The sequence below is a fragment of the Canis aureus genome, chromosome 5, assembly GCF_053574225.1.
Source record: "Canis aureus isolate CA01 chromosome 5, VMU_Caureus_v.1.0, whole genome shotgun sequence".
Classification (NCBI taxonomy): domain Eukaryota; kingdom Metazoa; phylum Chordata; class Mammalia; order Carnivora; family Canidae; genus Canis; species Canis aureus.
Window position 1 is genome coordinate 41,372,378 of NC_135615.1, and position 27,622 is coordinate 41,399,999.

Genomic DNA, 27,622 nt, shown 5'->3' on the forward strand with positions numbered 1-27,622 from the left:
TAATACAACCAGAATGCAATTACCAAAGTATTTCTAGAAAGAAAGAAACTCTTTACCTTTATCCTCCTTAATGGTGAGCATTGGAAGAACATAGACCACCGTATAAGATGTTAAAGGTGCAGAAAGTGATGCACCAAGAATTTCCTGTGCAACAAAAAGATCAGCAAAAAGGTGAAAAAACTTGCTTTAACCATTAAAATCGAAAAGTAATACTTTTAAGCCCCTGAGAAGCTAGTATTCAAAAATACAGGAATCAAAACAAAACTCCTTCCTTTATACATACTAAACTATATAAATAGTCACAAAAAATTACGATACCCAAATGTGATGTAGTGAGGTTGTGAGGAAATTAGTACACAAATGCATTGCTTGTGACATTGTACAACTTGAGGAAAACAATATAGGAATGATAGCGAAAGATACAAAAATGTTTACATCACTTGGAGCCAGCAATCCAATCCTAGGAATTTACCTCAAAGGAAAAAATAACTTTTTTTCTTTGAGAAGTCTGTCCAAGTGCAGTGTTAACTACAATGGCAAAACCTGATGATAGGTAAATCTTTAAATGATAAAAAAATCACTTAACAAAATATGAGATATCAACAAAATACTGTATGTTTAAAACAATGATTAGGAAGATGAAATGAATGAAAAGGATATAACCACTTTCTCTTAAAAAAAAATTTTTTTTTCAAAGATTCAACAATACTGAAGCCACACTTTCAGAATGGCAACAAAGAGCTTGCAGTGCTTGTTGGTCCATGGAATGTACTTTTCAATTCCACACAGTTCCCACCCATCTGCTTTATTCATAAAGAAGCTGCTTTTATGGAACTTATAGTCACACAGGTGAAGGCTAATGATCAGAACAATCTTAAGGGCTGCAAGCTATTTTTTAATTTATACCAGCCACTCCAGAATCTGCTTACATTTACATGGAAAAAAAATGCACTAGGAACAGAAAAAGTTTGTGTTATTCACACTATTCCTAAAAACATCTCAGACACAACTCCATCATCAGGAACTAATGGGATGTAGCAGCACTGCTTATCAAAGAAAAAGACAGGAAACTACTCAAATATTCATTATAGAGAATGGTTAAATAAGCTATGGTAGTGCCAAACAACGGAATACTACATGGCTAGAAAACATAAGATACAAGGAAGTTCTGTGCTGATAAGGCAAATACCAAGAATTAACTAAGTAAAAAAGAAAGCAAGATACAGAACAATGTGATAATGTACACGCCATTTGTGTATTAAAAAGAGAGAGGGGCACCTGGGCGGCTCAGTTATGCATCTGACTCTTGATTTTGACTCAGATCATGATGTCGGGGTGGTAGGGCTGAGCCTGAGTCAGCCTCTGTGCTCAGTGGTATGTCTGCTTGAGATTCTCTCTCCCCCTCTGCCTTTACCCTGCTTCCCCTCAAATAAATAAATCTTTTAAAAATAAATAAAAATAAAAAGAGGGAGAAATAATATATACACAGACATTTCCTCATAGGTATGTGAAATATTTCTGGAAGGATATATAAAACAGTAATTTTAGTGAATGCCTATGGAAGGGGAAACTGAGTGACTAGGGATATATTTTATATATTTTTGTCTTTCTAATTTTGAGTCCTACGAATGTGTAACAATCTAGTCCAAAAGTAAGTTTACAAAATAAGCAAGAAATAAAAGTTCAATTCAAAAGAACTGAGATAATATTCTACTCATCTTTTTTTTTTGGAATGTTATTTATTGGGGCACCTGGGTGGCTCAGTCAGTTAAAAGTCTGACTCTTGGGCAGCCCTGGTGGCTCAGCGGTTTAGTGCTGCCTTCAGCCTGGGGTGTGATCCTGGAGACCTGGGATCGAGTCCCATGTCAGGCTCCCTGCATGGAGCCTGCTTCTCCCTCTGCCTGTGTCTCTATCTGTGTGTGTGTGTGTGTGTGTGTGTGTGTGTGTGTGTGTGTGTGTGTGTTGTGTGTGTATGTCTCATGAATAAATAAATAAAATCTTAAAGAAGTCTGACTCTTGGGCAGCCCGGGTGGTTCAGCGGTTTAGTGCCGCCTTCAGCCCAGGGTGAGATCCTGGAGACCCAGGATCAAGTCCCACGTCCAGCTCCCTGCATGGAGCCTGCTTCTCCCTCTGCCTGTGTCTCTCCCTCTCTCTCTCCTTGTGTCTCATGAAAAAATAAATAAAAAAACTCTGACTCTTGGTTTTGGGTCAGGTTGTGATCTCAAGGTCCACATCAGGCTCCGCTCAGTAAAGAGCCTACTCAAGACTCTCCCTCTCCCCTTCTCCCTCTGCCTCTCATGCTCATGCTTGCTCTCTGTCTCAAATAAATAAATAAAATATTTTTTAAAAATAAATATTTTTAAGATAAATAAATAAAATGTTATTTATTAAGATACCTAAGGTCAGCATTCACTAAAGGGAATAAAATAAACTCTGAATTACTGATAAATAAATAAACTGTAAGGATAAAAGCTGTGTAATTATCCAGATTTAGTTACCATCAACCAAGATTCTTCAGAAAAAAATGGTTGCAATTCTATACCAGGAATGCAGGTAATTATATTCTACTGCAGCTATTAAATCTCTTAGGGAGAACTGTCTATATTTTTCAACCAGAAGTTACTGAACTAAAACATAAGATTCAAAAATGCTATGATATAGTTACACAATGAATACTCCACAGCAAAAAGAAAGAACAAAACCACACAACATGCATGAATCTCAAAGATATAATCTGAGCAAAAGAAGCCAGGCACAAAAGAGTACAGATTATATAATTCTACTACCAAAAGTTCAAGAAAGCAACTCATCTTTAGTGACTAAAATCAGAGCCGGGGTTACTTTTGCAGGAGAGGGGTGAGTACTGACAATAAGATAGAAAAGGAAGCACTTTCTGGACTACTGGAACTGTTCTATATCTTGATTTGGGTGGTGCCTGAATGAGTGTACACATGTATAAAAATGCACCAAAATACAAAACTTAGGATTTACACATTGCATTATATGTATACCTCCATTAAAAAGATTTATTCAATATTCTTTCCTTAAGTCATAGTTGAAATTTTCCTCTAAATTTAAGCACTAAAATAAAAAATGTGCTACTCGACTCACCTCTCCCATTAATTCCTTAACAACAGGCACCACTCCATTGTGTTTGGTAAAGCCCTGGTATGACATATTCCTGGCAGCTCTTTGGGTGCAAATGAATATATCACCATTCACTGTCTCAAACCCAATGTATTTCATATCAGGGCGAACCCAACAGTTGGTCTGTCCAAACATGGTCTCAGGTCTGAGAGTAGCAGCTACCAAGAAGATGTTTTTCCCTTTCAGGCCACTAAGAAGAAAAAAATATATGTTGATGCAAAAAAAAAAAAAAAAAGTGGATTCTATCACATCTGTTATTTCAAAAAGATAAAGCATTAACTCTTTGGCAACCTACCTTAATTTGGATGGGTACGGCTCAAGCACTTTCAACTTGATTAAAGTATATTCCTGAGGTCCCACACCCTAAACAAATCAACAAAAAAAATTTTGAGAGGAAAAAAAGACTTGGATTAAACCCACTAATCTATGTGAGAGATCCGATTCAAATTTTTTAGATGGATTCTTGCATTGTTAGAATAATTCTTTCTCCTAATGAGGAGATTGCTGGCAGGGAGCTGACTATATTCACATAAAAGTCGAATATGGAAGCGCGTGGGTGACTCAGATGGTTAAACGTGTGCCTTTGGCTCAGGTCATGATCTCGGAGTCCTGGGATCAAGCCCCAACTCAGGCTCCTGGTCAATGGGGAATCCCTCTCTCTCTCTCTCTAATGAATAAATAAAATATTTTTTAAAAAATAAAAGTCTAATGTATAAGAAGTGACTTGAAAGAGGTGCCTAGGTAGCTCAGTCGATTAAGTGGCTACCTTCGGCTCAGGCCATGTCATGATCCCTCTACTTCTCCCTCTCACTCTGCCCCCCTACCCCTGCCCCATGCACTCGTGCTCTCTCAAATTAATTAATTAAAAAAAAAAAAAAAAGAAGTGACTTGAAAGACCACCCTCACACCTCACATGACATCAGAACTGGTAAAGGAGGCCCAGACACTACTTAAGAAAAAACAGATTGCTAAGAGGACAGGGGGGGAAAAATGACTTAGAGTAATCACCCAAAACAATGTTTACCAAAAATGGGAGTCAGAATATGTAATTGAACAATCCCACAGAACAGGCATCAAAGAAATACAATGGACTAAGGGTCAGATGATGTGCATTCAAAACCTAGCCTAGGAGCGTCTGGATGGCTCAGTCGGTTAAGCCTCTGCCTCTGGCTCAGGTCACGACTTCAGGGTCCTGGGATCGAGCCCTGTGTTGAGCTCCCTACTCAGTGGGGAGTCTGCTTCTCCCCATTTATCTGCTGCTCCCTCTGCTTGTGCTCTCTCTGTCAAATAAATAAATAAAATCTTAAAAAAATTTTTTTAAAACCTACTCTAGGCCATTACTAATGGCTTGACCCGAGGGAATCACAATCTCTCTAAGCCTTCATTTCTTCATCTGTAAAATAATTGTACTGTGACTCACACAGGATATCCTGAGGAGCACATAAGACAATGAACAAGAAAATGCTTTGAAAAACTATGACAGGGCAGCCCCGGTGGCGCAGCGGTTTAGTGCCGCCTGCAGCCCAGGGTGTGATCCTGGAGACCCTGGATCAAATCCCACGTCAGGCTCTCTGCATGGTGCCTGCTTCTCCCTCTGCCTGTGTCTCTGCCTCTCTCTCTCTATCTTTCTCTGTCTCTATGAATAAATAAATAAATCTTTAAAAAAAAAAAGAAAAACTATGACATACTATTGTGTCATATTTAGGATACTGCTGTGGTGTTGACTACATTAAAACTTAATAGAGTCAATAAAATGGGTCTTCTGAATTCAAAATTTTGATCAACTCTCACTTCTATTAGGTAAGTTACATCATAATTGAAAGCTGACTTTGAAAAGTAGTCACTAGACTACAAATACATTCAGATATGGTAATAAAGGAAGATGCACTCATAGGGAATTCTAAGGTCAGATTCTGGCACTGTTGCTGATTCACTGTGCCACGGATTTAGGCAAATCACTAAGTATTACAAGGAATAATGCTACTAATGTGTCTTACAGGAACGAAGAATGAAATGATGTCATGCATGACTAGAAGTACTTTGGAAATAAGCAAGTAGGCACATGATCCAAACAAGTATAAATGGAATTTGTTTGCGTCTATCAGTTAGCCACACATCTCATTATCTTCCCCATGCTCTCATTTTAGAGCAGTATATACTTCAGGCAGTGCTTCTCAAACATTAGCCTGCAAGTGAATCATACTGAGAGCTTATAAGAGATAGATTTGTGACTCTACCCCAGAGATACTGATTTAGCAATCTGGGGGTAAAGCTCAAGAATGTACTTTTCTATCACAAGCATATACAGCTGGTCCTAGCACGGCTCTTGGAGTCTTGTCCTAGACAAGACACAGACACCTAAGGGGACATTTTGCCTCCCTCTTCACAGCCCCTGGAATACACTTCAGCACTAGAATAAAATTATTTTTAGGTTCCTGATCTATTCTATAAACTCTATGGCCATATTAAGAATTATTATAATTCACAGCTGCTCTATGTCACAGATAATTACCTCTCCAGTTTGCCTGTCATGATCCATGCAAGGCTGTCCATCTTTTGGAGAATAAATGGTATACCTAAAAATAAATAGTAAGTGACAAATATTATTTATCCTAACATATTTGCCTTTGTTGCTAATATCTTACAATATTTCTTCTAACTAAAACTTCTAACTGAACAAATGTCTGCATCGATTATATATGCTTTTTGAGTAGTTGCCAGCCTAGATATTTATTGAAAGCTTCCTACCTTCATCAAAGGTCATACCCCTGAAAAATATATACCAATCTTGGTGTTGTGGTATGAAACAAAAAATTATAAAATATAATTTCAATTATGAAATACCAGTCCCTTTTAATTAATCCACAGAATCAAGGAAGAATCTTAATTTATAGGAAAAAAAAGATAAACCAACACATAAATAAAATTATTTTTGTGCTTGACTGGAAATGCTGAACAGAATCTTTAGGAAGATCATAAAACCAACACTCCTGGGCAGGCTGGGAGGCTTAGCGGTTTAGCGCCTGCCTTCAGCCCAGGGTGTGATCCTGGAGACTCATGATCAAATCCCACATTAGGCTCCCTGAATGGAGTCTCCTTCTCCCTCTGCCTGTGTCTCTGCCTCTCTCTCTGTGTCTCTCATGAATAAATAAATAAAATCTTAAAAAAAAAAACAAAACACTCCTATTATCCCTGTCTTTATTTGTCATAAATACTAAGCAGCTCAGAAACATTAAAACATTGGTAAGACAAAAGGGAAAACAAAGAAGACAAGAGAACAAAAAGGAAAAATAAAAAGAGAAAGGATAATGGGAAAAAGAAAGCTATCGAACAAGCACTGAATTACAATCCAAGAATTATATGATTTTTGCTGTATTACACCAAAGGACAACAAACGTACCGCTTCCCAAATTTTATTTTGTTTCTTTCTCTTAACGTTAAAAACTGCCACCTGACAAATGAATCATAGTAAGGATTAACATCAGTGGTGATGAAGGAACGACGCCAGTCTACCTATAGGAGAGAAAATAAAAGGTATTTTTGAGAAACGTGTATATCTCTATGAATAAGAATTCCCACTGACCCAATTATTTACTTTTCGACTCTTCTTTTTTCCAGCCTACATTTATATCAGATATTAAAAGGAAAACAATTTTCAGGTTCCACCTATTAAATATAGATTACAACTATATTAACTTGTGTTTAATTTGTCAGTTTTTAAACATACATATTCATATAACAAGTATAGGAATTATAATAAATTAAGAAAGAACACTTAAATAATACCTTTATATAGTCCTAATATACAAGCTAAACTTTGGCTACTTCATATTCTTTGAACAGAATTCCCTTCTACCAATAGCTAATATATTAAAACATATTCCAATGCAACAAATAATAAAGTACTTTACTATTTACATCAGGCCCATAACAAGAACAATACTAATTCATTAGTGCAACAGAGGTGGAACACATTATTCTAAATTAAGAGGTGGTCCAAATCTAATATAATCATAAACACAAATGTGTCTTCATATTTTATTAAACTATGGGGATGATGGACATACCTTCAAACCCATTCTCTTCAAATCCTGAATAGCCAGTGGTGGGAAATAATCAAGCCAATGTTCTGCTTCAGAAAATTTAACTATCTCTTCATCAGACAGACCAAGGGATTTCATAATGCCCCACTGATATTTAGAAGATCCAGCTTTAGCAGCAGCCTTACTCTGAAAATAACCAGTAAAAACAAACTTCCATCAAGGACCAACCAACAACTAGTTAGCAAATTCCAGGACCACAATAATTTTAAGTGAATAATTCCATTTGGTAATTTTTAAATTCTAAAACATGCTGTTGGTATGTCAGAATACTAAAGGATTCAGATGTACTATTTTGTCTGCCAAACCATATAATATGATACTAAGACTCTGACATGAGAAATAACTAAGCCATTGGAACCATAAGGAATTATCATCAAACATAAGATGTCAGCACCAATCTCCATTTTCTTTTTCCTAACACCACATGTACCTTTTTTTAGTTATGAATAAGCTACTAACAAGAGTATTGTTCTTTTCAACTATTTACCAATATCAAAAAGGCAACCAAATGTAGGGGATGCAGGTAGGTAAAAGAGTTGAACTATAAAACTATAAAAACCATTAAAAAAAATATGAAACTACAAAAATGGTTGGCTCAGCTAGTTAAGCGACCAACTCTTGGCTTTGGTTTTGGCTAGGTTCATGATCTTGGGGTTGTGGGATGGAGCCCTGCATTGGGTTCTGAGCTCAGTGTGAAGAGTCTTCCTGTCCCTCTCCCTCTGCTCCTCCCCTTGTTCATGTTCAGTCTCTCTCTCTCTAAAATAAATAGACAAAATCTTTAAAAAAAAAAAAAAAAAAAAAAAGGAGGGGCACCTGAGTGGCTCAGTTAAGCATCCAACTCTTGATTTCAGGTCAGGTCATGGTCTCAGAGTTGTAGGATCAAGCCCTATACCCAGCTTTGTGTTCAGCAAGGAGTCAGCTTAAGATTTTTTTCTCTCCCTCTGTCCATCCCACCCTTACCCCCCTGCATGCACACTCTCTCTTTCTCTCTCTCTAAAATAAATAAATAAATCTTTAAAAAAAAAACAAAACTATAAAAAAGCAGGGCAAGGAATTTTGGAGGTGATAGAACTGCTGTGTATGGTATTGCGGTGCTACAAACAGGACTGTGTCAAACCAACACAGCTATCTACTATAAAGAGTGAATTTTACTGTATATACACTTGTTTAAAAAAATCAGCCAGGATGTTGGAGGAATCAAAGATAAATTGCAGACTGTGACAAATGTCTAACAGTATTATAAATATATGCTACAACTATACTTTGAAGTGGGTAAAAAAGAAAGGAGCTTGAAAAATAACTATGGGGGGTGTCTGGCTGGGTTAGTTGGTAAAACATGCAACTCTGGATCTCAAGACCATGACTTTGAGCCCCATGCTGGATGGAAAGCTTACTCAAAAAAAAAAAAAAGAAAGAAAGAAAGAAGTAACTTTGGAAAAGAATGTGTTGACTAGATTCTAAGGACAAAAAGTAGACAAAAAGTATATATGAACATTACTTTCATTGGTAAAACTATTTCTCTCAGGAGTATGGGTTAGCAATTCGGAAACTACTAGTAGACTAGGATTGAACAAATTACGTACTATAAATAATGACAGCCAGGTTTCTCACTGTTGGAGAAAGAAGTTACAAATAAGCAAAGGTTGAAAGCTAAAATGAGCCCCATGGTGCTAACATGGAGCCAGCGTTATATCAGTATAAAAAAAAATTTTAAGGTAAACTTTACTCCCACTGAGGGGCTCAAACTCACCACCCCAACATCAAGAATCACATGTTCTACCAAATGAGCCAGCCAGGCACCTTGTAGTATCAACTTTTTAAATGTACATAGAGATAGGTAAAGAAATATAGGCAGGTGCATATATGTGGGTTATCAGGATTATTATATTATTTTATATAGATATAGATATAGATATAGATATAGATATAGATAGATAGATATTCCCTTGCTCCTTCTATTGAGAGGGACTACAGACAATGAGTGTATTTAGTATTTGGAACTTATTTCTAAGTATCATTTCTCAATAAGAGGAAACCAGATTCTATGGATAAATGGTTGATTCCAGGACTGTCACAGGGAAAACACAAGATAAACATGGAGTATGTTGGGTACAGGAAATTATAAAGTACTTAAAAAAGAAAAGAAAAAAGATGAGAGCATGTCAGATGGACATAAGAACCTACCTAAAAGACTCTCAATGGCCAAAACCAGAGCAAATTGAGCACTAACAATAACAATCCCCGGGATCCCTGGGTGGCGCAGCGGTTTAGTGCCTGTCTTTGGCCCAGGGCGCGATCCTGGAGACCCGGGATCGAATCCCACGTCGGGCTCCCGGTGCATGGAGCCTGCTTCTCCCTCTGCCTATGTCTCTGCCTCTTTCTCTCTCTCTCTCTGTGACTACCATAAATAAATTAAAAAATTAAAAAAAAAACAATAACAATCCCCCAAAACACCAGATAATACTAGAGTATATCTCAAAGAATAAAATAAACATGCATGATTCCATGCAGATAGTAAAAAGAAGACTGAATAAATAAGTAAGTTGGGGAAGAAAGGATAACTATTCCTTTCAGAAGAATTCTAGAGAATATAGAAGGAATGAGGGAAATGGAAAATCACCATTAGAGCAATACAGTTATAACTGTTGCAGGCAAGATCCACTGAGGAATGCTAAATTAATGAGAAAATATTTAAAAAGAAGATATTATTTCCAGGGGCACCTGGCTGGCTCAGTCAGTTAAGCATCTGACTCTTGATTTTGGCTCAGTCATGGTCTCAGGGTCCTAAGACTGAACCTAGCAGTGGGCTCTGTGCTCAGCAGGGAGTCTGCTTGGGATTCTCTCTCTTCCTCCCTCTGTCCCTCTCCCCTCCCCTACTCTCACTCACTTCCTCTCCAAAATAAATAAAATCTTTAAAAAAAAAAAAGATATTATTCCCATAGCCTCTAAGTATCTCTCTCAAAATATACATGAATCAAAGGGAAAAATGGAATCCTTAGAACAGAAAAATCTGACAGACAATACCTAAACCCAATGATCAAGTTAACATCACCCATAGTAAGATATCAACACCGTATACTCACTGATATGATACACTGAAGAGGATACATCACCTCTAAATCTACTCATGAGAAAGTATTAGACAAACCCAAATTGAGGGACATTCTATAAATTATCTGACCAGTAGTTTCCAAAAGTGTCAGTCATAGAAGACAGAAATGGAAGAGACTAGGGGATCGCTGGGTGGCTCAACGGTTTAGCACCTGCCTTAGGCCTGGGGCATGGTCCTGGAGTCTTGGGATCGAGTCCCACATCAGGCTCCCTGCATGGAGCCTGCTTTTCCCTCTGCCTGTGTCTCTGCCTCTCTCTCTCTCTCTCTCTCTCTCTCTGTGTGTCTCTCATGAATAAACAAAATCTTTTTTAAAAAAAATCAAGAGGATAATATTTGGCTTTGTTACTTTTTAAAATTAGAGTACTTTTTACGTGCCAAGTACTGGGAAGACAAATATAAATTAGACATACATATATATAAAATTTTAACCAAAATAAATATTAACCACCAAACCTTTTTTCCTTTAGCTTTATCTTTAATTATTACTTCTTCTGTTTTAACAGGGATTTCTTCCTCTTCCTCTTCTTCATCTGGAAAATCAGGAGGGCAACCATAAAGCTCTATTTCTCTTTTCAACTTATCAGCACATGCCTATAACAAATACAACATTAGCGTGAGATTCAAAATTCAAGGTAGAAACAATATGAATTTTTTTGGCATTTCTAGAGCAAACTAAAACTCTGAAATTTTCTATAATACATCAATACACATGTGGATCATTACAGAAAACTCATATGATACAATTCACGTATATCAAAATTCACTAATTTATCAATTAGTATTTTACTTCATTTATTCAACAAGTATTTATTCAACATTCAAAGTACTCAATGTGGTATACTATATGTTAGACATTAAAAGTAGCAAGATACATCAGATACAGTGTTATCATTTTGAATACCAACACGAATAATAGCATTTCTCAATTTAAAGATTACTGTCTTACATCTTCTATCATCATCTCAAGCCTGCCAGGCAGAGAAGACACGCATTTAGTTAGAGAACACACATGAGAGATGAAGAGGTTTACCCAGTTATAAAGCTAGTAAGCTGCAGAACTAACACATGAACTTGGGCTTTCCACCCCAACTCTCCTCAATTATATCATAATGAGTCCACTGTCAAAAATAAAGATGATACCAAATAAATAAATAAGATACCAAGTAGTGCTAACGTTATGAGAAAAATACAAATGCAGAATTATTTATGAATTTTAGGGATGCCTGGGTGGTTCAGCTGGTTAAGCGTCCAACTCTTGATTTCAGCTCAGGTAACCATGTCAGGGTCGTGAGACTGAGTCACGTTGGGGCTCCATGCCAGACATGGAACCTGCTTAAAGATTTCTCTCTGCCCCCTATGTTCCACCCCCAGAGCCAAACCACTGAGCCACCCAGGGATCCCCTAGGGGCACTCTTTCATGCAGAAGAATTTCAGTAAATTAATGAGGAAAGAATGACACAACTAGAAAGTCGCCATTTTACAACCACTTATCCAATAACTGAAATAGACAAGGATCTTAAAACCCATGGGTTACTGAGTGACCAAATATTCAGAGGCTCTCAAAGTATCACCCACAGGTTACTTTCACCCTCAGGGGGGATTCCTGGGTGGCTCAGTGGTTTAGTGCCTGACTTCGGCCCAGGGCGTGATCCTGGAGTCCCAGGATCAAGTCCCACATTGGGCTCCCTGCGTGGAGCCTGCTTCTCCCTCTGCCTGTGTCTCTGCCCACCCCCTCTCTCTCTCTGTGTCTCTCATGAATAAATAAATAAAACCTTAAAAAAAAAAGTCACCCTCAGAACGAAGAAATCTTGAGTTGTTTAACTTACTATCACTAAACTAGGACAAACTGACAATATATGCCTTTCCATGATACAACAGCAGGTTTACACCTCACCAATATAATATTCTTGTCAAAATATTTCACCCAAATCTAATCAAAAGGACATTTTGGGACAACTAGAGACATCTGACTAGAGATTAGATGACAATAATATATCAACGTTAAATTTCTTGGAAGTGACAATGAGACTGACGATGCAGAATGCCCTTGTTCTCAAAAGATACATGCTAAAGTAGTTAGAGATGGCACAACATGAGGGGTGCAACTTACTTTCAATGAGTTCATAGAAAAAGAGAGAACATATTCCATGTGTGTGAACTAAAGCAATTATGGAAAATGTTAATACTTGGTAACTACGCTGAAAGGCTTATTATGGGTGTTCATTCTACTATCCTTTTTTTTACCTCTTCGACAGGTTTGACATTTTTCAAGATAAAATGTTGGATAAGCAAAAGAAATGGGAGTTAATTTTCCCAACTCTCTTATATTTAGGGAATCCTTTCAACCCTAATTGTCTGGCCCCTTCTTTTCTGAGAATTATTCCTAATACCTATTTATGACAGATGAAGACTTTTGCAAACATGACCAAAATATTATACAACTTAAAAAAAGCTATTATACATTAAAAAAAACTGTTTATTTCTTGATGCCGATATCCTATATGTCATGAGTGCAAAAAATTTCATGTTATTTTACTTGTTAATAGTTATTACCAAAAAAAAAAAAAAAAAAGTTATTACCTAACTTGAAAGCAGGAATGTCCATATGTATGGTCATCAATAAAGATATCAAAATTACTTAGAGGTCACTGAGACTTTAATGTGTGCCCTTTATGTACTTTTTTCTTTATGCACTTCTTAAAGTGTCTTCTAAAAATTAATTTTCACTATAATAAATTCAACTCATTTCAAAAAACACTGCAATATAAGTATCTGAAAACCCTATTCCAAATTCCTAAATTGGATATTACATTTGCTTTAAGCTAAAATAAGTAGAAGCCAATCCCAAAAGCAATCCTACCTTGATAGGCATTCCAGTACAGTGTAAACCAAAGGGAAACAGACAAGTTTTTCCTTTCAGTCTCTGGTATCCTACTGCAAACTACAGAAAGCAAACTAAATTTAAATTACAAATTCAAATGTTAGATAAATACAAAATGTTGACTTTTCACAAAGATCGACAGTTTAGTTTTCCTCCACCTCCCTTCCTTTAGAAGTCATTCCAAAATTCTGCCCACTGTTCCTTTTTTCTCTTTTCACCAACCGAGAAATTACTTATGACTACACATCATACTTAGATTGCTGCACACATATATACACAGCATATGCCAGTTAAACATAAGAAAATTTAAGAGAAGTATTAAAATTATGCTTAAAATTAAGGAATTCTAAGTTCCCTTAACAGGAAATAAATTCTATATATGCCATTTTCTTCAAAATAGTATTTATCAAAGACCCTCCATCCCATTATATTAAGCACAGGAAACTTTACCTCACATTTGGATAAAGAAAATGTGTGTCCCAAATGAAGGCGCCCATTCATATACGGATATGGGAAGGTTACAAAGTACTTGCCCTTGCTGAAAAAAAATCATGTAAAAAAATAAAGTACAGAGAAGAAAATGTTAAGTTTCTTTTAGAGTAGGGAGGTGGAATGAACGTAATGTGTACTACAAACAACTTGCTTAAATTTTATTACTTAAAAAAATGACATTTAAAATTGAATTTATAGATCTGGAAATTAAAAGCCCTCTGAAATTGAAACTTACTTTTGATTTAGAAAGAATAAGATATTTATAGGTAGATATTAAAGAAATAAATATCCTTGTAGCAAATACTAGAGGTTTAATAAGCTAAAATGCTGAGTAAAGATAATTTACTAAAAATAATTTTAATACTCTTAGGATACTGGATTAATTTAATGTTTTAGTAATTAAATGAGATCTGCCTTCATTAGATACATATAAAGCAATTCAAGTCTGTCAGGTAAAATAAAATATCCTCAGTATTATAAGATACATGGTAAAATAAGTTTAAAAGCACTTTTTTAAAGCTGTTCAATTTATTATATCCTCTTTTCTTGTGAATCAAATGTGTAACATACATACCTGTTATGAAGCACAATAAAATGAACACCTGTAGGCACACTATCCAACTGATGAATCCACTGAAGCTATTCATGTGCTCCTCAACCCTCTCCTACCAGAGATAAGGATCTTAAAATTTACTTTTGTCATATTCTTGATTTTGAATCACTTATACATGTATCTGTGCCCTTAAACAGTGTATCATTTAGTTCTGCTCACTTGTCAGCTTTATTAAAAAATTATATACTGGGGTACCTGGGTGGCGCAGTCAGTGAAACAAGGGACTCTTGATCCTAGGGTTGTAATTTCGAGCCCCACAATAGGTACAGAGATTACTTAGCACTCTATGTTACATTTCTAAGTTTTTTCAGTTCATTTTCTTTCACTGTACAAAGACGCTTTTTCAGTTCATTCTTGATAACTTTAAATTACCTATAATTGGCTAAAATTCTAGAACAAACAAAAGCTTCAAACTACAAAGTATAATATCAGACTTTATATTACAACAACACTTTTACTTTCTTTGAAAAAAGAAAAAGAAAAGAGAAAGAAAAAAAAAACCATTAGAATGTTGCTGAAAAGGAGGACACACTTTTGAAATCAGAAAGTCCTGACAAGTAGTCCAGAGTCTGTTGATTCCTACCTATATAACCCTGCACTGGTTAGTCTCCCTGTACCTCAGTCTCCTCATCTATAGCACAGGGATAAAAATATTGCTAATCTTGGGGTACCTGAGTGGCTCAGTGTTTAAGGATCTGCCTTTGGATCAAATCGGAGTCCTGGGATTGAGTTCTGCATCAGGCTCCCTATAGGGAGCCTGCTTCTCTCTCTGCCAATGTCTCTGACTTTCTCTCTGTGTCTCTCATGAATAAGTAAAATCTTAAAAAAAAAAAAATAAAAATTTAAAAATGTTGGTAATCTTAAAGGGTTATTAGGAAGATTAAATGATAATATTCATGCTAAAAATGGCATATTTTCTAATTTCTTTGCATACTGAACAAAAACTTTTCAAGATTAGCTACTACTATAATCGTTGTCAATCTATTTCTTCATTGTAGGAAGACATTTTTCTACATTTCAACATATCTGAAATCGAAACGCATCTTATAATTGACCCATATATTTATTACAGTACTGTTTGGGGGGAGTTATTTTAGTTTTTCCCAGTATCATAATCATTATCTGTAGACTGTCTTATAACTGATGCTTAACATCAAGACAATACAGTACTTATGAAATAAGACCTTCAAATACAGAAACCCTTTAAAATTTATATTTTGTGTCACTATAATATGAATCTCTAATACAATGATTTCATCAGTCAGCAAAGACAAAACTTCAAAACATTCTCCTTTGTCTAAATACAAAAAAAAAAAAAAAAAAAACTAGTTAAAAAAAAAAAAAAACACCTTATGTAGAAAAAGTCCTTTAGGGAACCCTGGGTGGCGCAGCGGTTTAGCGCCTGCCTTTGGCCCAGGGCCCGATCCTGGAGACCCGGGATCGAATCCCACGTCGGGCTCCCGGTGCATGGAGCCTGCTTCTCCCTCTGCCTGTGTCTCTGCCTCTCTCTCTCTCTCTCTCTGTGTGACTATCATAAATAAATAAAAATTAAAAAAAAAAAAAAAAAGAAAAAGAAAAAGTCCTTTAAGAATTCTATAGGAGGGAAAAAAAAAAAAAGAATTCTCTAGGAGGGGCACTGCTGGCTCAGGCAGTAGAGCTCATCACTCTTGAATCCCGAGTTGTGAGTTCAGGCCCCACAATCAGCAGAGCTCACCTTATTTATTTAAAGATTTTATTTATTGGGGATCCCTGGGTGGCTCAGCAGTTTAGTGCCTCCCTTTGGCCCAGGGCTTGATCCTGGAGTCCTGGGATCAATTCCCACAATGGGCTCCCTGTATGGAGGCTGCTTCTCCCTCTGCCTGTGCCTCTGCCTCTCTCTCTCTGTGTCTCTCATTAATAAATAAATGAAATCTAAGATTTCATTTATTTATTAATTTATTTGAGGGAGAGAGAGAGAAAACACAACACAGAGGGAGGGGTAGGAGGAGAGAGAGAAACAGAACCGTAAGCAAACTCTAAGCTGAGTGTAGAGACCAATTTACAACCCTGAATCATGACCTGAGCCAAAATCAAGAGTTAGACAATCAAGTGAACCACTCAGCCACTCAGGTGCCCCGTGCCTACTAAAAAAAAAAAAAAAAAAAAAAAAAAAAAAAAAAAGGAATTCCAAAAGGAAACAGGATCCTAATTTCAAAAGCAGAAAGTAGAAGTTACTCCTTCAGCCTGTTTCAGACATTATAAATACAATCTGTCTTATCCTTTCCATAAAGTGGTTTCTGTAGCCAACAGTTTCGGAAACACAAAGTGTTGAACTTCACAAAGTATTACTTACCCAGTCTGGTTCTCTAAATTAGATGCATCAACCTCAAATACTTTCTCAGTAGCCCATTTCTGTTGGATTTCCTTCTCAATCTTCTTCAAAAAGTCTACTTTGGCTGTTCCTTTTCTTTCCTATTAGACACAAAAGAGAATAATCTATACAGGCTTGTCTTATTTTTTTTTTAAGTTTTATTTATTTATGATAGTCACACAGAGAGAGAGAGAGAGAGAGGCAGAGACACAGGCAGAGGGAGAAGCAGGCTCCATGCACCGGGAGCCCGACATGGGATTCGATCCCCGGTCTCCAGGATCGCACCCTGGGTGAAAGGCAGGCGCCAAACCGCTGCACCACCCAGGGATCCCTACAGGCTTGTTTTAAAAAAATATTTTTTAAACTGGGTTCAAACAAAACTGAGCTGTTTACTGATAGGCAATTTTTCTGTGGTTATCTCAAATTTTAAACAAACATGATTAAAGATCAGGGCTATCATGATCTGTCTACTTTAAACCTAAAAGGATAGTTAATGAATTATTTAAATATATAAATACGTTTTAAAGTCAGACTAAAACAGATACTTCTGTCAAACAGATACTGTTCTCATTTAGTTAAAATGTATTAATTCTTAGAAAAGTACAGGATGGAGCAGTAACCTGCTGGCCAGGCTGCAATTATCCCCACCAAAGATGGATGTTAACACCTAGTTGGAAGATGCTGAAGGAGGATTAGTCGTCTATTTTTTTTTTCAAGGAAACTGATGAACTTCTCTCCAAAATAATTAATAGACTATTAATATGAAATTAAAATGAAACACAGAATAGCAAGCATGTCTCTAGTAATATCCGATCTACATGGCAACATTGCCATCATCCTGTAAGCTACTCATGACTGAAAGTGAAAGCAAAGAATACCCATGATCATTCTATCTTTCTGAATAAAAGAATTAGCACTTCTTTCTCAGTTTGTGGCTCTGTGAAAAAGAAAACAAACAAACAAAAAAATTAGCTTATAAAAGCAAGTGTACCAAAGCTAGAGTGGAATGGAATGCTAATAGAAAAGGCAACTGTGAAAGCTAGATACCAAATAATATACAAATCCAATTCTGTTTTTAAATTTACTTCTGGTTTCTAAAACTTTATTTTCTGGTATAAAGTTATTTGAACTGAAATTAGATTTTCTTCCTCTTCCTACATGCTAACATTTCCAGATTCTGCAGCATTTTCAAATGAGAAAATACCTGGGTTCTACTCATACTTTTTTTTTTAAAGATTTTTTTAAAAGAAATCTCTACACCCAACATGGGGCTCAGACTTACAACCCTGAGACTAAGAGTTGCATACTCCACTCACTGGGCTAGCCAGGAGCCCCTGCTAAGTACCCTAACACCTGCAATTCAGTCTCCTTTAATCATGCCTCCTCCTCTTTTCACCCAATAAGTTAAAAAATGCTTTTCAATGGAGTCCCTGGCTGGCTCAATTGGTAGAGCATACACTTTTGATCATGGGGTCGTGAGTTCAAGTCCCACATTGGACAGAGCTTAAATATATATTTACACATATATTTTATATTACTTTTTTAAAAAATTGGGGCATCTGGCTGACTTAGTCAGTAGAACAAACTCACGACCCTGAGACTCTTCATCTCAGGGTCATGAGATCAAGCCCTATAATGGGCATAGGGTTTACAGAAAAATAAAATAAAATAAAAATTTTTTAAAGCTTTCTATTCATATCACAGATACGTTGGATTCTTTGCTATTTTTTAAATGGTTACACAAATTTGAGCACTTTGCAAAGAGGAATTCTGTGCAGTCAAAAATATCCCAACCTTAACTCTATTGCTCCAATAACTATCCTAAATATACTTTATGTATTATGCAATAAAAATAACTATTAGTATTAAGATTAAGATTTAGTGCCTTGTTGGCTCAGTGGTTGAGTTCCTAATCTGTCATTTTTTTTGTGGCCACAATATGCAAAAGTGGGCAATATATTATTCACTTCTCTTTTAAAATCTTTAAATATTCAACAGGCATTTTTTGAGAACCTGCTATAAGCTATATCTTGAGGATATAATGAAAAGCAAGTTACCAGTCCCTACCATGAACAAACTTCAGTAGTCCTGTGAGAAAGACAGGCAGATATTGACACCACTCTGTGTTTAGTGCTGGCATAGAGGTAATATTGGTGGGTAGGAACATATTAAAGATGGCATAGCATAACCTGTTGATGACCAATGCAGGTGATTAGCTGAGACCTGAAAGATGAGAGAGCAAGGCAGAGATTGGGGAGACATGAGGACAGAGAAATTACATTGAACAGAGGCTCAGGTGAGACAGGGAGCTTAGCACATTTGGAAAAATGCAGAACTACATTCATATTTGAATCAAGGTACTAAGCAATTTGGACTCTTTCCCAAGAATTTTCATAAAAGTATGGTTACATAAGGTAGTTCCTCTTCCAGAGAAGAATAAGGGCTTTCATCTATTCACTCCTTTCCATTTTTGCTGCTAACCACCTTCATTCAGTCCCTCAGCTCCTGTGCTCCTTCTTACTACCAAACCCTCCTCTTAACAGGTAACCTGTAAGTTACAAGTCTATTTCTATACACGTGAACCAGTTTTCAATACTAATACACAAACACTACCATCTAAAGACAAGCTATGGCAGAGACAGCGGGTTGCCTACACAATACCTGTTCCTTCTTTTTCTTTCTCAACAACAAAAGCCCAGTCTTATTTAAAGTAGTGCATCGGAGCTGGTTAAATGTACTCTTTCATGCTTCTAGATGAAGTCCCAGTTAGATTGGAGCTGTGTTCTAGCAAAGGAGTTTGGGGCAGAAAATCCTACCCAGCCCTTGAAACAGCCTGCACCACGCCAGGGCGCCTGGCTGGCTCAGCCAGCAGAGCATGCTACTTTTGATCTCAGGGTTGGGAATTAAAGTCCTACATTGGGTAAAGAGATTACTTAAAAATAAAATCTTAAAATTAAAAAATTAAAAAACCCAGCCTGTACAATACCTAACAGATGACTTAATCGGTAAATAGAGTAGGCACGGTGCCTGGACCCACAATACTTATTGGAGCTCACAAAAATAATTTTAATGTATTCTAAAATCAGAAATAAAAAACAAATTTGAAGGCTGAAGAAAAAAGTTTAATATATTGTAAATACATCTAATAAAGTGTTACATTAATTTACTTGTCTTCATACCAATACAGCCTAGCTCATGAAGCCTAGTTGTACTTCCTACCCTCGGGTCATGAGTGATATGAAATCACACTGTATCGTTATTAAATTCCTCATTAATCAACTTGAGCTGGCTTCCATTGCATACAACCAAATGATCCCTAAGACATTTACCCAGTTGAGCTGTGAACTCCTGGCAGACAGCAGATTTTACATCTCTCATAGTCATCTCACCACCAAATACCAATGCCATAGACACAAAAGTTACAGTAAAAATATTTTTGGCTTAAAAATGACCATGTCACCCACTTCAAAGAACATGAAAGCAAAGTCTTCACAAATTACTTAGAACTATATGTTTCTTTTCATTGTTTTTGAGCACACTAAATACACAAAAACTCTTCTTTGATGTTTCTGTTTCTCAAAAAACTCATTCCTCAAAACATCAAAGATCAATTGTTTTTGTTTTTCTTTTTTTAAAAGATTGTATTTATTTATTCATGAGAGACACAGAGAGAGAGGCAAAGACATTGGCAGAGGGAGAAGCAGGCTCTCTGTGGGGAACCCAATGTGGGACTCAATCCCAGGACCCCGGGATCACAACCTGAGCCTAAGGCAGATGCTCAACCACTGAGCCACCCAGGTGCCCCTATCAAAGGTCAATTATAATGAAATCTGAGGGAAGCCCCGGTGGCGCAGCGGTTTGGCACTGCCTGCAGCCCGGGGTGTGATCCTGAAGCCCCAGGATCGAGTCCCACGTCGAGCTCCCTGCATGGAACCTGCTTCTCCCTCTGCCTCTCTCTCTATGAATAAATAAATAAAACCTTAAAAAGAAATGAAATCTGATTTTGGCCCCCGCATCAACTTGTTATATAACAAGTTGGGAAGTAACCTGATCAATGTAAGCCTTAATTTTTGTACTGGGTATTTAACTAGACAATTGGTTATAATAATTAGTTAAAAGGCTATTATTAGCCAAAATCAGAGTTTCTAAACTTTGGCAGTTACTGATGGTTTAGGCTAAATAATTTTTTGTGTTTCATCTTGTCCATTGTAAGAGGCTTAGAAGCATCTCTGACTCCTAGCCACTAGATGCCAGCAGCACATCCTCTAGCTATGACAATCCCAACACTCTCCAAATCAAATGGTCTCAGGGGGACAAAATCATCATGAGTCAAGAACCATTAAACTAGATAACAAACTCTTTCATATACTCGTAGTATCCTGCAGCTAAAAACTTTTACGATCAAGAACTTTTTTGATCTTAACAACAACCCTAAGAAGTGGGCAGACCAACAGCTATCATTTCAAAGATGATAAATCTGAAACTCAGAGATTGTTGTGCCACCAAAGGGTCGAATTGGACAAAACCCTCATCTTCTGACTTCTTTTTCTGCTTTCTCTTGGGATTCTGGCCATCTCCTAGCTCCAGCACTTACTAGCTGTAAAACCCTGGACAAATTCCTTAAACTGTCTAAGCCTCCATTTTTTCTACCTATCTGTAAAATGAGGATAAAAATTATGCCTACCTTGTAGTATTCACATGAGGATTAAAAAAGTTAATACACATGAAGGACTTAGCATAGTGCTAGACCCATGGTAAATGCACAATGTCAACCAATACCACAAACAGACATCCTGACATCACGTGATTTTAATTAAGTGTGAAAATGGCATTGGGGCTGTTTTAAGAGAAATTATCATTATACTAAAAAAAAACTTACTAAACTATGTATTGATGTAAAAACTTTATATTAAAATATATCAAACAGGGGGATCCCTGAGTGGCTCAGCGGTTTAGCGCCTGCCTTTGGCCCAGGGCGCGATCCTGGAGACCCGGGATCGAATCCCACGTCGGGCTCCCGGTGCATGGAGTCTGCTTCTCCCTCTGTCTATGTCTCTGCCTCTCTCTCTCTCTCTCTCTCTCTCTGTGACTATCATAAATAAATTAAAAATCAATCAATCAATCAATCAATCAATCAATCAAACAAACATGTACGGTACCTGGAACTTGCCTAAAATGAATCCTGAGGAGCGGAGGGACAAGGTACAAGGGAGGGATACATGAAACAAAACAAGATGGCCCTGAACTGGGATCCCTGGGTGGCGCAGTGGTTTGGCGCCTGCCTTTGGCCCAGGGCGTGATCCTGGAGACCCAGGATCGAATCCCACGTCGGGCTCCCGGTGCATGGAGCCTGCTTCTCCCTCTGCCTGTGTTTCTGCCTCTCTCTCTCTCTCTGTGTGTGACTATCATAAATAAAATAAAAATTAAAAAAAAAAAAAAAAAAAAGGTGGCCCTGAACTATCAATTACTGAAGTTGAGTGATGGAAGTACCTAATACTATTACTATCTCTGTTTTGTTCACTATTTAAATTTTCCAAATGAAAGTTTAAAAACAATAATTTTCTAAGTTGGCTATTATGTTTATTATATCACATCCCCAGATCCCCTCTAAAAGTCTGATATATAACTAGAAGAGATTAAAACTTTCAAAAGCTCTAAAAAATAAATACTACTTTGATATGAAAAAAATTAGTTTGGTGTTTATAAATCTAATTATAAAATAAAACTAATATTATATTCAAGCTATCACATGTTCATTGTCTTACACACTTCAGTATTTTTAAGATTTCCTTTGGAAGGAGAAAAGTTTCCTTATGGGAGGTGTTTGCAAAAGAAATTTCCTAATTAGCTTACACCGGAGGATAGCACGATGATTAAGAGAATGGGCTCCAGAATGGGACCAAATGAATTCTAATTCCTCCTCTGGCTAGATGTGATGCCTTATTTTCCACATCAGTAAAATGGGGATAATAATAGCACCTATTTTTATAGGGTTATTTTGATAAAAATTATATAAAACATTAATGCATGGCACAGATAATCAGTACATTTTATTTGTATTGTTACTTGTTCTTTCTAAAGAGAGTTCTTATTGGATTCTTCCAATAAAACTAACTTTAATGTCAGTCCAGTATCACAACAGTGTAAAACATGAACATTTTCAGAAGCCAAGAAGCGAATAAAGTAAAACAATTGTATCTACCAGAAATGTTGCCACTTTCCTTATATAAAACTTAAAAAGATGGAAAAAATGTATTAAAATCTTCCAAACAGGGCAGCCTGGGTGGCTCAGCGGTTTAGCACTGTCTTCAGCCCAGGGTGTGATCCTGGGGACCTGGGATCAGGATTGAGTCCCACGTTGGTCTCCTTGCATGGAGCCTGCTTCTCCTTGCATGGAGCCTGCTTCTCCCTCTGCCTGTGTCTCTGCCTCTCTTTCTGTGTGTCTCTCATAAATAAATAAATAAAATTAAAAAAAAAAAAAAAGAGAGAGAGAATTAAAATCTTCCAAACTGAAAAGCCCATTCCCATGAACACCAAACGGGGGGGGGGGGGGGGGGGGGGAGGGAGGGAGGGGGAGGGAGGGAGAGAGAGAGAGAGAGAGAGATCTGCAAATGCTACATCAGATAAGGATATCACCATGGGAGAGTGGGGTTGATGGGGAGGCACTGAGCAACTGGGAACAGAAGAAAAAGCCCTGGACCAGGACACAGAAGGCAAGTCTTTTCCTGGAAAGTAGGATGGCACAGTGACTGAGAAATGAGTCAATCTCTTTGAGTTCTAATCCACTTTCATCCTGTCCTAGTTATGAGAAGTCGGACCTGTTAGTTAAGCGCTATGCCTAACTCAAATAGATTAGTGTGAAGACTCAATGAGAAAATTCAAATAAAATGCTAAACATAAAGCATGACACACAAGAAATGTTAGTTATTGATATTATTGGTCTTTACTAGAATTCCAGCTCCAGTAATTCTTCAACCCCAGCAGGACCTACTGATCAGGACCTATTCTCACTAATCCTTAGGCCCCTCCTACCCCAAGTCCTTATTTCCATTCCTTAAATCCATCCTCCTTCACTTTTCTCTTCACCATCCCTGCCTGCCAAAACTCCAACCCTCCTATGCACCGGCTCTGTTCCCTCCACCAGGCAGCTGAAAGTGGCGGGAGATAACCATTCACGTTGACTGGCCTCAATTTAAATTCACGTCCACTAAGGTCAAGAGATGCATAGCAATACTAATTTCTGAAATCCACTCAGTTAACTTACTCCTTCTAGACTAGTGCTTCTCAAACTTTAATGTGTATACTGCCCAGTACAGTAGCCACGAGCTAGACACATGTGACTTTTTAAATTTTAAAGTTATTGTAAAATTCAGTCCTTTCATTGCACCAGCCACATTTCAAGTGCCCAATAGCCGCCAAGTGGCGAGTGGCACCAAATTGGTGCAAATACAGAACATCTTCATCACAGGAAGTTCTACTGACAGCAATGTCCTAAACAAGCCTCTCTCCTCAAGCCTCCAACATTTCCTCTCCCGTCCTTATTCTTAGCTGACAATCTTGGCTCTTAATTCAATGAGAAAACAGAAATGAACAGAAAATGTTTACAACCTCCCTCATCATGTCTGCCTACCCACATGCATGTGTACAATAGTCTGTCTTCAGTTTCCTGTTACTTGGACGAGTGTGGTTCTGCTTGACCCTCCTCCACTGATGCACCTGATCTTATCTCCTCTACTCTCTTCAGTAACAGGACATCAATTTTTCCTCTCTATGGGGTAATTCCCGTAGACATACAAGCATTGTGTAATTTCTATCTTTCAAAAAAGAAAAAAGTCTCTTTTGACCTTCCCATCACCCCATTCCTTTGCTCTCCTTTATAAAATCCCTCAAGAATTGTCCATCCTGGAGGCTCAGTCTGGTTGCTTCTGCCTGCAAGTCTTTTGGTCCATTTGGCTGCCTGGCTTGCTTCTCTTTACCACAACGCCAACTTCTTAGCAAAGCCTTCCTTTTTCCTTTTTTTTTTTTTTTTTTTTTTTATTTAGAGTCACTTAGCCAACATCATTAGTTTCGGATGCAGAGTTTAAGAATTCATCAGTTGCATATAACACCCAAGGCTCATCCCATCCCGAGGAAAGCCTTTCTGATCGCCCTTTTATTTATTTATTTTTATTTATGTTAGTCACAGAGAGAGAGAGGCAGAGACACAGGCAGAGGGAGAAGCAGGCTCCACGCACCGGCAGCCCGATGTGGGATTCGATCCCGGGTCTCCAGGATCGTGCCCTGGGCCAAAGGCAGGCGCCAAACCGCTGCGCCACCCAGGGATCCCTCGATCGCCCTTTTAAAACTGCAACCCTATCAGTAGTCTCCCGTTCCTGCTCTATTTTTTTTTTCCATAGCACTCGCTGGCAACTGACATATTTACCAAATATTTTAGTCTGTAACTCTCTCACACACACATGTAAACACCATGAGTGTAGAGATTTGTGAGTGTTTTACCGGGAAGTGCTCATAATTGTTCAAGAGGAGGAACAAGGTTTACCCACCCCCTTCTCTCCAAATAGGTTTTGGACACTTGCGTGAAACTAAGACACGTTACATTAAGTAGGGTGTAAAGTTAAAGATACCCGTTCCTAGCTCAACAGCTGGCGAGAAAAAGCACATCCTCACAACACCCACACCGTTAGCGTGGGAGTCAAGGCAGTCCCTTCCTTTGAAATAGGGTTTTTCCCTTCAGGACGACTACCACATGGAGCCCCTGGATTCTGGCAAAAGCCGACAGTTCAGCCGGGTTCTAGGGCCGGGCTGAGCGGACTCTCCTCCCGCCAGAACTCACCGCCATGGCACCGCGTCTGCAAACCACGACAGTGACCTCGGCTATCCTCTCAAAGTAGTGGTCACCACCTCTCCCTTCCGTCCGGGGGGCAGACAGGCCTCCCACGACACTAGGGCACACACGCGACACCTGATGAGGCAATCGCCCACTCCCTGCTAACTACTGCCTTGTGCATCTCGTAGCCCGCCGGGAATTGTAGTTTCCAGACTGCTAGAGCCCAAGGCCAGCAGGCACCCATTGACTACAATTCCCAGAGAGCAACAGGCCACCGGAAGCTGACCCAATGGGTCACGCTGTGGTGACACACAGGTAGTGATGTCACGGGAAGGTTGAACTACAAAGTCCGTGAGGCTGTTCGGCATATCAGGCTGCCGCGTGCGCGCCCCTGCCGAGGTGGAGTTTCCCGACCTTCAACCTTTTCACCCCGCGGCGCTGGGTTGGGTGTCGGTCGGCGTGCGGGGATGCAAGGTTTATTAGCCTTCAGTGACCGAGGTGCTAATTATGGCTTGCGACTGTGCACAGATTTTTAGTGCTGTCGGTGGCATTCAACAGCCCAGAATCCAGACATTTTATAGCCATTTATTAACAATCTGTTTTTAAGGAAACCTACGGGGTTGCAGTGCCACGCTGACCCTATTTCAACTGTACCAGCACCCTAGGCTGAACTCTCCCATAGGAAGTCACGAATCACGTGTGGCTATTTACGTTAAAATTAAAATTTCAGTAAAATTTAAAATTGAGTTCCTGAATTGCACTAGCCACCTTCCAAGCGCTCGGTGGTCCGTGTGCCTGGTGGTTACGGTATCATCGGACAGTGCACATGTAGGACACTTACGTCATAGGAAGAAAGATGTATTGACAAGCAACGATCCGGGCTTTTACTTTCTGAGGTCGGATTAGGTGCTCTCACCTGCATTTGTTTATTAATTCAGTGGATATTTATAAAGCATCGACAACGCATTTTCGGGGTGGGGTACCCAGCCCAGAAATGTGTCTTCCTAAAGGACTGAGGGGAGAAAAAATAATTTTTAAATAAAAAGTTTAATAAATTTAATGAATTTAAAATCATATATGTATATGTATACATTTTCAACAACTAGTTTTGAGATAAAAATTTAATAATATCCTAATGAGGGGATCCCTGGGTGGCTCCATGATTAGGGCCCTGCCTTGGGCCCAGGGCGTGATCCTGGAGTCCCAGGACTGAGTCCCACGTCGGGCTCCCTGCATGGAGCCTGCTTCTCCCTCTGCCTGTGTCTCTGCCTCTCTCTCTCTCTGTGTCTCTCATGAATAAATGAATAAAATCTTTAAAAATAATAAAAATAATAACCAAATGATGCCTAGCACATGGTATAGACTCAATAAAATGTGTTGCATGAAAGATGCGAACAAGGAAACTTGGGCTATGGAGAACCTACCAGTGACTCTCCTGCCTCTGGGCTCTTTACACATGCAAATACTCTCCATCACTTTCCATGCATTCTTACGTTAGCTACAAACAGTTTAGACATATACTTCCTGACAGCCCACGTCTGGGTTAAATGTCCCCTCCTAAGGTGAAGCACACCCTTACTGCCTTCCCTTGGGAAATTTCTCTCTCTGAATTTTTTTAAAGATTGATTGATTGATTTATCTATCTGAGAGACAGAAAGAGAGCACCTGCACCCATAGGGGGAGAGAAAGAATCTCAAGCACCCTGCTGAGCTTGGGGCTGAGGTGGGGCTTGGTCTCAACACCCTGAATTCTTGACCTGAGGCAAAATCAAGAGTCAGACACTCAGTCCACCAAGCCACCCAGACACCCCTCATTGAATTTTAGTTGCCTATTTATTTATCACTAGACTGGAAGCTACATGATAGCAGAGAGGTTGCCTAGCAGAGTCTGGCACATAAAGGGGCCTTACAAACATTTATTGAATGAATAAAAGAATCCTCATCCTCCACAGCTCCCATAACTATGATTATAGTTTCCTGTTCCAATTCTGCCCTTATCAGTGCTATTTGTCACCTTTGATTCATCAGCTTCCAATTCACATTGGTAATTGAAATTATTCATGCAATAGATATTCCTTGGTTACCTCCTGTGAACTTA

The 27,622-nt window shown here is 38.2% G+C and overlaps 1 protein-coding gene across 3 annotated transcripts in view; it reads right to left on the reverse strand.

Moving 5' to 3' along the window:
- Nucleotides 1-25,705, reverse strand: part of LARS1 (leucyl-tRNA synthetase 1) — a 75,232-nt gene extending 49,527 nt beyond the window's left edge. Inside the window, exons 1-12 of one of the 3 annotated variants that reach the window (XM_077897724.1) lie at nucleotides 25,532-25,704; nucleotides 18,766-18,921; nucleotides 16,681-16,799; nucleotides 13,694-13,781; nucleotides 13,223-13,303; nucleotides 10,816-10,953; nucleotides 7,215-7,376; nucleotides 6,548-6,660; nucleotides 5,660-5,723; nucleotides 3,443-3,510; nucleotides 3,112-3,337; nucleotides 57-144 (exon numbers count right to left, since the gene is read on the reverse strand). In XM_077897724.1, the coding sequence (XP_077753850.1) occupies nucleotides 57-144; nucleotides 3,112-3,337; nucleotides 3,443-3,510; nucleotides 5,660-5,723; nucleotides 6,548-6,660; nucleotides 7,215-7,376; nucleotides 10,816-10,953; nucleotides 13,223-13,303; nucleotides 13,694-13,781; nucleotides 16,681-16,799; nucleotides 18,766-18,768 (1,150 nt within the window). In that variant the 5' untranslated portion in view covers nucleotides 18,769-18,921; nucleotides 25,532-25,704. Of the gene's footprint in view, nucleotides 1-56; nucleotides 145-3,111; nucleotides 3,338-3,442; nucleotides 3,511-5,659; nucleotides 5,724-6,547; nucleotides 6,661-7,214; nucleotides 7,377-10,815; nucleotides 10,954-13,222; nucleotides 13,304-13,693; nucleotides 13,782-16,680; nucleotides 16,800-18,765; nucleotides 18,922-25,531 lie in introns of all 3 variants that reach the window. The other 2 variants (XM_077897725.1, XM_077897723.1) reach the window with 2 other exon arrangements.
- Nucleotides 25,706-27,622: the final 1,917 nt, after the last annotated feature.